Below are 12,711 nucleotides of genomic sequence, written 5' to 3'. Positions count from 1 at the left end.
TACCTGGCGTGCAGACGCAGCGCGGGCACCCGTGGTCTCCGGGCACCAGCTGACATCCCTTGCCATCACACTTGGGCGGAACGCATTCGGGCTTAGCTGGCTGTTGCTCTCCTGGCTTGCCGCTGGTCGCCACTGCATGGAGGCATAGTTTTGATGCTTGGAAAAAAATCTTTTAAAAAGTGCATTGCGACCTGTTTATGTTCGCGAATGGAGTGAAATGTGTTTAATGCATTACGAAAATTCACACGACGGGCACAAGCGACGATTTGGCTTGCGAGTGGCGTATCACGTGATGTCATGTCACTGGCTGGCAGCATTCTGCTATCGCCCACGGTCGACGAGTATAGAAAGGCCAAGCACTAATATACACACTTATAGCAGCGGTCCACTGATTTAGAACGAAAACGAACTGGTGTCTGGCAAGCAGTGCTGCTGACGTAGGGGGCATGATTAATAGGCCCAAATGCTTCACAGACACGAAAGAGAAGTCGTACATGCTAGTGGAGCATTGCACGTATCATTGCATGCTATGAATCTTCTTGGAATACTGCTATCAACAATTCGTCCGCTTTTCGTCTTGGTAACGGTCGCTCATAATCTCGTGTTGTGATTATAATCTTTAATCCAGGTAGAGGAAAAACCTTTAACAAAGCACCTTTACTTGTCACAAAGAAACAGCGTCCCTAGTTCCGCGGGTGCTTTCGGCAGCATAGTGGCCAGTTAGCTTCTATGTGGTGTCATGGGCGTACTCGTCAGTTCGTCTGTGGCATAAATCATATAATGACATCAATCAATCTCTAGTTGGAGAAGGGCGACACAGCATAATGAAAATTGGAGGAATGTGGGCGAGCTCTTTTGTCTGCAATAGACGTATAGTTAGGATGATAAGTGCAAGCCAGATTCGCTTTCATCGCACACTGCTGCTATGTTTGTCACTGGTGCAGTGACCACGGTTTGCTTCTTCGTTGGGGTGCAGTTATGAAACCCGGACGAAAATATATAGTCGGTCTTGGCGGGGGACAAATAGCTGACACGAAAGCGATGAATGTTCACACACAAAAGATGGATGACGGCACAGGGAGAACCAGTGTCATCTACCACAATTTGAGCCATACTTCAGATTCATGTAATTTGCAGAGTAACTTGGACCTAATACATCAGTGGTGTTTGCAGTGGAAGATGTCATTAAATCTAACAAAGTGTCAGTTTATTTCCTTTACAAGCAGGCATCATTCTTTCTTGGCTGAATATACATTAGATTCAATCGTTCTATCTAGAGTATCTGACCATAAATACCTTGGTGTGTAGTTTTCCTCCAACCTTACATGGAATAAGCACGTTGAGCACGTTGCTTAAGTTGTAGAGCTTGCAGAATTTTGCGTCTGTTAAGACGAATTTTAAAATAGCACCGTCAAAAGTTAGATAGCGTCTGCATCTCACTTCTGTTCGGCCAGTATTGGAGTATGCCTGTGTTGTTTGGAATTCGCGAACATTAAATTTGATCGACATGCTGGAAATGTGTACAGAACTGTGCTGCTCGATTTGTTTACCAGAACTATGACTACAACAGTAGTGTTACGAGCATTAAACTATAACGCTGGTATGGGGTTTTTTATCTACATGAAGAGAAAACTTTCGATTAGAAATGCTGTATGAAATTTACCGCGGGAAATAAAGATAAACAAAGACATCATTTGCTTCCACCGCATTTTCAGTCAAGTAGACTTGATCACGGATGGAAAATTAGAGAAATTAAATTCAAAACTAGCACTTTCCGAAGCGCATTTTTCACGATTAGAATCAGCTACCTCAACAGATCGTCCAGTGCAGGTCTAAGTCAATGTTCCTCGCCCTTTTATCAGATACATAGACGTGCGTAGTGGTCCTCATTCTGTACTCGCCTGTGATCATCTGTAGTTTTAGTTATTGTTTTTGCGCGCGCGCGCGCTCGTGTGTGCGCGTGCGGGTGTGTGTGCGTGCGCGCGCGCGCGCGCGCGTGTGTGTGTGTGTGTGTGTGTGTGTGTGTGTGTGTGTGTGTGTGTGTGTGTGTGTGTGTGTGTGTGTGTGTGTGTGTGTGTGTGTGTGTGTGTGTGTGTGTGTGTGTGTGTGTGTGTGTGTGTGTGTGTGTGTGTGTGTGTGCGTGCGTGTGCGTGTGCGTGTGCGTGTGCGTGTGCGTGCGCGTGTGCGTGCGCGTATTTCTTTGCCTACTGATTTGTTTATTCCGCAACAATGCTTTTCTGACACTGCAGGCATTTACAATAAATAAATGGCTTTTCGTTTAGGTAGCTAGGGCAGCTTTAACAAATAACCATTGACATAGTCGCAAAGAAGGAGTATCAGCTATGGGCGGAGTGTAACGGCGGACTTAACCTGTTTGGTATGTGAAATTTGGTACGGTATGGCGTGGTATGGTATGACGTATGGTACGGTATACGTATGGTACAGTATGGTATGGTATGGTATGGTATGGTATGGTATGGTATGGTATGGTATGGTATGGTATGGTATGGTATGGTATGGTGTGGTATGGTATGGTATGGTATGGTATGGTATGGTATGGTATGGTATGGTATGGTATGGTATGGTATGGTATGGTATGGTATGGTATGGTATGGTATGGTATGGTATGGTATGGTATGGTGCATCTCTGGGTTCACTTACGTAGGTGCTGGACGACGCCGTCCTGGTGTCGCACTTGCTCTTGGAAGTGGAGCACGTTCCTGGCGAGAGGGTCCGCCTGCCTGAACACCATGTTGAGCAGAGCACGGGGGCAGTGGCGCTCACCGTACTTCTCCAGAGTCTCTCTGGCTGCAGCGCAAAGCGACGAAATCATGTTTAAGAGTCACTTACGACAGTGTACACCTTACTCACAGCTCCAAACTTGAGGCACCTTTAAAGGGCCACCGAAGCAGACATGCTGGCCTGTATCGATACTGTACCTGGCTTCTGATCACAATAGGGTACTCTGATCGAAAATGAAGATTTTGATTAGCTAGGAAAAGCCAGAAAGGAAAAATACAGGCCCCAATCACCGGTTGATTTCGATTGCAAAATGCGTGCATAGAAAGCAATTTTTCATCGCGGATCTCAGGTGCGTTGCTGCACCGCCATTCACTGGCCAAATAACAGCCACCCGAACCCAGCACCCCTGTTTGAAGCGCGCAACCGTAAATAAATAAGGGGAGGGGCAATTAATTATAATAATAATTATAATAATTGTTCACAGGAAAGGAAAGGGGGCAGTATCTGTCACACTTGTTCTGTGGACACCTAAACTGCGTCGTGAGGAAAGAGAGGGCACTTAAGTTGATAGCAAGCGCTATCGGACGCTGCTTTTTGACGTCTTTTAATTTAAAGTATTTTCCTTTGTTTATTTATTTTCTCTCTTATAACCGGCGGAGCGATGACGTCACCAAAGCCGCTTCTTGAAACTTGGTGCGTCCCAGTGTGCCTTCAGCGGAACGCCCTGTTTGTGTGCTGTATACACCGCCGGGGGACTCCACCGTTAAGGGTATCACGCAATAGCGTTTCACACACAGTCTTTTTTTTTTTTTACTTTTTATGCTTTAAAAAATTTATACACCAATGCATCTGCAGACATTGGCTTTTCATTCTGAGCATTTTGACACCTTTGTACCATTTTTTTTTCTAATGTATTCTTTTCAAGTTATGAATTGATGAATTACACACTTTAAATTTTCTTAATTAGCATTGTCAAGCGTTGGATTTTCATTCGAGCACTTTGACACCTTTGATTCCCCCTTTTTACATTTTTATTATTTCAGTTAATTGATCAATTACACACACTACATTTTATTGATTAGCAGCATCAAGCCTTGTCTTTCATTTTGAGAATTTTGACAATTTTGAACTCCCTTCAAGGTGCCCACGTGTTGTGCGATGTTAGTGCACGTTAAAGAACCCCAGGTGGTGGAAATTTCCGGAGTCCTCCACTACGGCGTCTGCCGCTTTGGGGCGTTGGGCCCTCGTGACACGCGCGCGGATAGCAGCGGCAGCCGCTGGAATCCCGGACTAGGAACTCCCCTACCTTAAATATAATCAATAAAGTTTTTCACTCACTCACTTTGGAACGTTAAACTCCACAAACCAACCTTTTTTTAATTTTATCATTTCTTTTTATTATATATTCAATTAATTACAAACATTGCATTGACGCATCATTGCCTATCTCCCACGAATTAATTATTAATCATTAGAACCACAGATTACCGTAATACGATTTTTATTATGTCCGACACGTGGTGCGGATAACTACTTCGACGCCGACGGCGTTTCAACCGAACGAGAGTATTTATATAAATATAAATTGGTTGACAGGAAAGGAAGGCGCAGTTTCTGTCACACTTTTTTTTTTCTATGGACACAAAACCCGCACCGTAAGGTAAGAGCGGAAGGTGGGAGTGAAAGCGGAAAGGGAGAAAGAGGTGCCATAGTGGAGGACTACGGAGTGATTTCGACTGCGGCCTCGCCGCCGCGAAACATGTAGGCTCCCTAGCCTCCCCGCAGTCCTCACGCCACCCCATCGTGGTGTCGTTCCCGAGTTCATTCTCAGACCTCCCAGACCGTTCTGGCTCCTCCCGGAGCTGGGATGCTCGTCGCTCAGCACGCTGCTCGCATTCGAAGTTGACCCTGCACTTGGCTTGGACTTGCCGGACGTGACTGCATTTGTGGCGTGTGATCCGCGGGCCCCCTGGATAGCCCTCTGTGTCTGTGATCTTCGTCGCTGTGCTTTCGTGCTTCGGACTCTTGCGGACTATTTCTTGCCCCCCCCCCCCCCCCCCCCCCCCCTCCCCCCCCGCCCCCACTCCTACCCACCTTCCCATTCGCCCATTCCCCAGTCCCCTGGACACTAAGAGTGTCGCCACGAGTTTTAAGTCGACATAACCCGTGTCCTTGTATCCCCTCCCCGTAAATAAATTCATAGTCCTACAACATCAACTACTTAAAGATCTTTAACGTGCACTGACGTCGCACCGCACAGAACGCGGACACCTCTTCGTTTTCCCTCGTCGAAAAGCAGCTACCGGTAGTCGGTTGCGTTTCAATGGAGGCAAAACAAAGAGATGCCCGTGTCCTGTGCGATGTGAGTATATTAGTTAAAATCACGACGATGCTTATAGCAGGTGTTAGTTGGCCAGATGAGCTGCCAGCTCTGATAGCTTCTTTCATATGTGTGGGTAAAATTATAATCGACCACTGTCGAACATCATGTGCCGTTGCTCTGACTGGTTGAGCTGTTTCGGAACATCACAACCACGTCACCGCCTCGGCTTATTCAAACTGAGTGTAACCTAACCTACGACTCACCAATGACTAACCATAACCTGACTTGAACTTAACCTATGATTTAAATTTTGACCTTGACCTAACCCACCAGTAATAATAAATTGGTTCACAGGAAGGGAAAGGCGCAGTAACTGTCACACTTGCTCTGTGGACACCCGAACCGCGCCGTAAGGGAAGGGAGGAAGGTGGGAATGAAAGTGGAAAGAGAGAAAGAGGAGCCGTAGTGGAGGGCTACGGAGTAATTTCGACCACCTGGGGATCTTTAACGTGCGCTGACATCGCACAGCACACGGACGCCACTTCGTTTCGCCTCCATCGAAACGCAGCCGCCGAGGCCGGGATTCGATCCCGGGAACTCCGGCACAGTAGTCGGGCGTCTTACCACTGCACCACCCCGGCGGGGAAACTAACCCACCAGTCAAACCCGTTCTCAGCACGCTGTCATTGCCGTAACAGGGTTAAGTCTCTCCTAATTTTTCTCTAACTTCTTTATTGCCAAGTCAGGATCACACCTACTGCGCTCATCAGCGAATTAAACATCGTGAAGAAGCTGACAATGAAATTTACTAGCATTATCAGTATACCATGCAGTAAATCCACTCGATACGTATTCAAGCGAGCATACAGCGCTGCTGCTAATCTATAAGTGTTCGCATAGGCTTGTCATTCAGAAACCTATCGAAAGAAATGATACTACGAGAAGTGCACTAAGAGGGGAGTTGCCATTTGTAGCCACCTACAGGTGATGGATGGGCACAGACACCAGGGGCAGCGGTGGGTGGGCGTCACCGTCTCCTTCTCGCACTCTGGCGGGCATGTCAGCTCGGGGCAGGGACGCTTCTCAAGAGGCTGGCCTCCGACGCCGAACCTTTCCTCGCCTGCACCCCGGAAATGAAGCCATACGAATGTATTAATAGCAGCCATCAGAACAGCTTGAGTGGAGACACTGCATATCAATCATTGCCACGTAGCGCTTTCTTTACATTTCTTATCAAATTAATTAGCTACTGGAACCGATAAACATATTGTGGACTTGCGTTGGTGCGTGCATTTTTTAAACCCTGTTTTCGTTTTTTGTGGAAGTTATGTTTTTGTTTCTTCGATTAAATTGTTAACTTTGTGAATGCTTCCGACGATAAGACGCGTTTCTTTCATTTAATACCCCCTTCAAATTATTTTTACATATTCAATTATGCCCTGAGGCAATAAACAACGTCATTAAAGAAAAAAAAAAAGACGCTTTTGAAATTTACAATTTTATTGATGCTCGTTTAATGGTTTATACCCTCTGTGCTCGAAGAAGCATCTTGTCTCCGGTATAGACGCTGGCAATACTGGTCTTAACTTTGTTCTGTTTCCTGACTGGGTTAGTAGATTTAAGAGAAGAATGGTATAGCTTATCTTACGTCCATGCCAACAAGTGCTCTGCTGCGAAAGGGATATATCGTTTAGTGCGTAATGCAAATGCCTTCACGCAGAGGTTATTTTCACAGGAACAAACTAGTTTGGAAATGCAGAAATGATATACAGAGATCTTCACTGCATAAAATAAAGACAGAAAGCAAGTGTAACGTTAAGAAACTTGCGGGAGGCTAGAAGCTGCATAGAGCACATAACGTTTCAATGTTTTTGGAGTATGTATAACTACGCTGTCTAGCTACTAGCATCGTCAAAGCAAACTATTCTCGTTCACGTTGCACATAGTCAGTATTCCAGAGCTACGTAATCGAAATTTTGCGCTGACGCAGTACTCGTCGCTGAAAGCACAATGTGTGAGACATTGCTACCGGACGCACTTCATGCAAGCAGACCAAGATGTCCACTATGAACACAAACATCGTATAGGGCATAAAAAGTAGGAATATTTAGAGCGACGCACAGAGCAACAAGCTTCCTGCACGTAATTTGTACCCTCATTCTACGATGTAATAGAAAGCTGTGTAGCGTACGTCTTGTTACATGCGGTAAAACCATAAGCGTCGACGAATGCAGGTTATGCCACCTTTCGCGGCCTTGGGCCTCCTCCTCACCTTCGCATACACACTCTGGGCACTTGTCGGTCCCATTCTTCACCTCATGACAGCCGGGTCCGCACACCAGCACGGGGCAGTCTCCTCGACAGTCGCACACCAGACAGCCGTCATCACCAACCTTGGTTTTGCAGTCTTTGCTAGCGCACTGCGGCTCCGGACAGTCCACGGGCGCCTTGGTCGTTTTCTCTGCAGTCGACCGATGGACGGGAATCAATTAAAGCCGGATATTATCGACCGTAGTGGAATTCTAGTGAACGCTTAGTAGCCAGGGCTTCTCCGGGGATGTTTTACTACAAACACACGCGTCGACTCATCCAGTTTACTATACTTAGCACGATATGGCGTTTTAAGTAAGCTTGATGACAGTTGATGGAGGCATATTATTGTCGTTGTACGGCGATATAAAAATAATTGGTGTCTGGTCATAAAACTTATCTAAGCTCTCGTGGACGTCTGCGACGTACCGAAAAAAGGGCAAGCGCAAGCGATTCTTCGATCGACGAATGTAATCAGTTTCTACCATTTGGACATATTCGATGCGCACAAAAATATTAGCACTTATGTGCTTTTTTTTTTTTTTTTTGCCTTTTACCCTATATCTAAAGGTAGCCGTCACCGCAGGGTACCGAGCCCACGGCCTTGGGCGACCGTTAATAATACAACGCCACGGCAGAGATGGGTGTTGCTGGCATTGAGAGGTAGGCTCATTCATGCTTGCTGTTTATCCGCCTATGTCACATAGTCGAAACAGAGTATAAATTTCAAAAGTAGCCTTACTACCAGCGTCTCATAGTTCGTTGACTATCGATGAGCACTACTTGATCCACTCTATCTAGTAACACATTAAATCTTCTCAGTTTGTCTTGGCCGATGATCCTCGGAAACGAGTCTACCATCAAAAATGTCCGCTTGTTCTTGCAATTGGACAGAGGTATTTGTTTCTCTTTATTTAGCAGACACCTCTTGGGAGGTAACGAAGTTCGAGACACAACTTGTCTAAGTAAAATGAAACGAATGATAACACGTGCATCTACGGCAGAGAAACGTTAAGATCACTGACGTTTCATATTCTATTTCATGAGTAATTCTGTTCCCTTCGAGGCGGTATAGCACACGAATGTCTTCCCACACGCAATAACAACTGATCGTATGACGCAAGATGTGTGAGTAAACGGGACCAAGGCTTTCACATCGTTTCTTTCCAAAGTTCGTGTCATGGCTTTGGTGCGAAAGGGCTCAAGGTTAAGGCACGGTGTAACGTTTCTTTCTTTCGCAAGAAGGCGTGCACCGGCTCGACTTATCTGGTGGCCCGTGGTATCTGCCCGTTCAGTTAGGCTTCAAAGGCTCACGTGGTGTTTGTTGACATCATTTCAATGCTTCTTCAATTGTCCTTCAAAATGTTTCCTTCTTTTCCTGCTACGCTTGTAGCCGCGCCCTCCTCTTTTTTTTTTCACAAATGACAACGCATATGATACCAAGGGGCATTTCGCGCGGCAGTGTGTTATTTGCCCTTGATGATTCATTCTTGAACTTACGCGATACTACATGTCTGGTCAAATATTTAGTGGAATCCCCCAAAGTGGAGTAAGCTTCTAATAAGGGAGTAATTACTCATTGACATCCACCCAAGCGCAGCCATACGACTACACTTGGCTGCGCTTGGGTGGATGCAAATGAGTAATTACTCCCTTATTACTACATGTCTACGTGGCAGTCGTAGTGTGAAGTAACCAGATCCGCTGCTTCCTTTAGTATAAAGTGTGCACTCCGTTTTACATGGGGCTAACTTCATAAACCACAGCACGCATTTTGACAATCATAACTCCACTTGTTATTTTTTTCGAGATTTTTATTAATCTTGTTCATTGTAGCAACTTTTGCCGCGCGCTTTTTCATGTGTGACCAAGACTTTTTATTTGCTTCCTGTTTCATTTAGACAGGATAAGCAGTAGAAGACGAAATATTTATATTTCCTAACCATTTTTGCCTTCGGTCAAAGTGTGATTACTTGTTTAATTGTAACAGTTCCTGATCCGACAAATTTTTCCGCAGCCGTTAAATCTGACACGCCCAACGTTTTTGCAACATAGCTTCGGTGAACGTAAAAGAGCGTCGATAATATCTCTTGCGAGTTATGGCTCAGTCCCAGCTCTTCAAAGCGAGATTCAAAAGCTAAAATTAGTGTGTTTGAAACCTCCATGTGCCTCTGAAGTGACAGAGGTCAAGTACAAAATATAATATCTTTCTGTGGAGTGATAAACTAAGAAATTTAGCCTTGTAGAAACAGATGGAAACATGGTTGTTGTGAAGTTTTTGAGTTGTTTTCAAAAAGAAAAATGCAGCGCCTTAAACCTTCCGCAAATATTTGGTTAAAACGACAGCGATCACTAATTGCAATACGTCGCTTACTTCGCCAATGCTGAGGTACGTCTCAGTCCCATCGGCAGGCTAGTGAGTGCGAGATTTTCCAGCCACAACATACTGCGTCAATTATTAACAGGGACAGCGAATATCATAAACTTCAGATAACGTGACTCATTATGCTATTGCCGCAGAAGAGAAGCAAAGCGAAATTAAAAATGTCATAGCGCTGGACAAGCTAAAATTTACGCCTTAAGATATAACGATTCTTGGGGAGCTCAGAGTATATAACGGTTTTCCTTTTATTCCTATCGTAAACAGATAGCCAAAATGAAAGCAACAGCTTATCATCCTTTTTTATCCCACGTGCTTTCGTCTGCATAACTGCGTAACGGGTACCTGTATTAAATGAACAAAAACGGCAACAATCAAGGTCATTGTTATTCTTAAGAAAGAGCTAGGTGCCCCTTTTATTTTGCTTTTTTGCACTTCAGCACGCACACACAAAAAAAATCAAATAATAAAACAAAGCATTTCAGTCGCTGTCATTGTCTCTTATCTGCACACGCCATATACATTGGTCTCACAAAAAAATGTCACGAGCAGCTTCAGCAAATTATACGTCCCTTCACTGAAACTAATTATTGCGATAATGATTGCCACCTTTGGCGAATAAACGATCAAATGCGGAGAAAATCTGACTTTTGCTACCATTACCGACAAGGGGAGCGCGTGTGTTGTGTATCTTCTCCTGTGTTTGTGTTTTTTGCGCCACATATCTGAATATGATCCAGCACCAACTAGCCCCTCAAGCCGTTATTTTGGAGCTTATAAAGATTACTTTTTACTCAAATGGCTCCTTAACGGCTTAGTGCAATATACCTTCTACAGCTCTCTTAAAATTTCAAAGAGTAAACCTTAGTCGTGTTGAAAAGTGAATTTTGGGTTCAGTCCTGCTTCAAACTTTAGAAGGCACCAAGCAAATCATGCGTCCGGACGCGACTTCTAAGCAATAAATGCAGGGTTTTCCCCACAGTTCACTAATAATTTTCTGACTAGCTGCATGCCCATAAATTATTCTCTGTTATAGGATTTTTGACTCCGTGTTCAGAGCCAGCGATAGACAAGACGTCTAATTACTGCCTAATAACCTTCCGCTTCTTGTCTTTGACAGTCGTCTTACAGCAAGCAACATGGGCAGAAACACTAAGTTGGAACTCAAAGAACAACTTTATTTTCTCTGCTTAACTTAAAGTCAAAATGTTTTAAAGGAGAACGTGCACACGGAGGAATACTATTCTGAAAAGAAAACAGTATATGCACTCCCCTTACATATATTTGACATCCCTGTAATAAATTGCTCCGTTTCATTATGCTCCGGCCTGTACATTCATTTCTCTCGCTTTCCCGTGATGCTTTGCTATTGCGTCGCACTCACCGCCGGCGACGGCGTTCTGGGCGATCACGGCGGCCAAGAAGACCAGGAGGAGGGTCCGGCGCGTCATGTTGGCTCCCTTGGCAGCGGCTGATCTACGAGAGTGCTAGGCGCCCGTGTCGTCGTCGCGTGAGGAGACCGCGGAACGCACGCGCACGCGGTCGTCGCTGCCAACGCTCGCGTCGTCGCGCACTCGGCCCCAGAGGCGCCGCCTTATCACGGCCTCACAGACTGCTGCCGCGGCCACGAGACGCTGTTGACCTTTGCGCTCGATGCCGCGTCTCTGTCCTTAACGGGGAGGGTGTGGGAGAGAAGAGGTGGTGAGATCTCGTCGTCATCTTAAACACGGCCCTCACATATACCCTTCCTTTCTTCAATCTCAGTCTTTTCTCTGCGTGTATATGTCCCGCACTTTCTCTTCCTTTCATTTGCTCGACTGTGATTAGACTTTATATTTGTTCCTAGCTATTGATACGAACACGTCGTCGGTGCCAGGTTGGCTTGTGCGTGTGTTCGTGCTAATATTGGATATTATGTGCTGCACCTATCCATTACGTACTGAGGGCTGAAGTCCCGCTCTGAATTCAGCCTTATGTTTTGCACTAATAAAGGCTTTTTATTCTCAAGCCAGCAGCCTTAGCTTCATCTAAGAAAAGGTAATAAGCAATAACAGTAACTGGTTTACAACCAGTGGAGAGGCTCAGCAACTCTGTGTGGCATTTGTCCCGCCTACGTAGTGATGTTGGGCCTCGGCAGCTTGAAGGTGACAGTACGCTGGACACGTCGTTCGCGTAAATTGGGGTGCTCCACCCCGAAAGTTCCTTGCTAACACGAGTCTTTGAGGCCTTATTAAACGCTTGCCATGAGTCATGTCATTTGCAAAGGCGCTCATTTTGCATATTGGGAGCCATACAAAATACTTTCAGGACGCTGCACATGTCTACAATGTATCTCGGCTTCGCCACATATCATTAGAGCATCCATAGTCACTCGGCTTCACGGTATTCTCGACGTCAAGAACTTCTGCCCGGCTTTTGTCTTCTTATTCCATACCCGGGAAGTTGCATACAATTCAAAAACAAAGCAGCAGACTCCCTTCAGAGAAGCACTCTAGCCAATGACGTCGACATATTGTCATACCATCATGAATGATCAGATTAATCTCCCATTTATCCTCTTGTACTTGCCAGCCCCCTGCGGTACCACGCTAGAAGCTGCAAAGAGACTACCCGCGATGTCATGACCAAAGGTAACTGCCTTGACAGTCTCCATAAAGGGCATTCGCGAGTTCGTTCTTGAGCTACGTCCGAATATCGAAATAGACCTCACCCGCGCTGATCAAACAACTACGATCACAAAACTCCATCTGCCTATGTCGAGTTCCCGAATGATCGACTGCTTTCGTGTCTTTTATGATCAGTTGATTGTGTGACGGGTGATCATGAGCCCCGACCGTTCATTTCAAGTGTCTACATAAGACGACTTATGAAAGTGATTCTTCAAGTGCGACAACACGGCAGAACATCACTTCTGTTATTGCTGCTGTCGTTGTTATGTCATGCACGCGCACATTTA

The 12,711-nt window shown here is 45.5% G+C and overlaps 1 protein-coding gene across 2 annotated transcripts in view; it reads right to left on the bottom strand.

Annotated features, from left to right (window-relative positions):
* The window catches only part of LOC146207380 (uncharacterized), a 24,184-nt gene extending 12,842 nt beyond the window's left edge, over positions 1 to 11,342 (bottom strand). The window contains exons 1-5 of one of the 2 annotated variants that reach the window (XM_084587025.1): positions 11,140 to 11,342; positions 7,338 to 7,526; positions 6,048 to 6,185; positions 2,662 to 2,808; positions 4 to 132 (exon numbers count right to left, since the gene is read on the bottom strand). In XM_084587025.1, coding sequence (XP_084443151.1) covers positions 4 to 132; positions 2,662 to 2,808; positions 6,048 to 6,185; positions 7,338 to 7,526; positions 11,140 to 11,206 — 670 coding nt within the window. In that variant the 5' untranslated portion in view covers positions 11,207 to 11,342. The remainder of the gene's footprint in view (positions 1 to 3; positions 133 to 2,661; positions 2,809 to 6,047; positions 6,186 to 7,337; positions 7,527 to 11,139) is intronic. The other variant, XM_084587029.1, reaches the window with a different exon arrangement.
* Between the last annotated feature and the right edge of the window lie 1,369 nt (positions 11,343 to 12,711).

The sequence above is a fragment of the Amblyomma maculatum genome, chromosome 1 (assembly GCF_055883805.1).
Source record: "Amblyomma maculatum isolate TAMU_Amacu chromosome 1, ASM5588380v1, whole genome shotgun sequence".
In the NCBI taxonomy this organism is placed as follows: domain Eukaryota; kingdom Metazoa; phylum Arthropoda; class Arachnida; order Ixodida; family Ixodidae; genus Amblyomma; species Amblyomma maculatum.
Note: the sequence above shows the minus strand (reverse complement) of the source record. Positions and strands in the feature narration are given on the sequence as shown.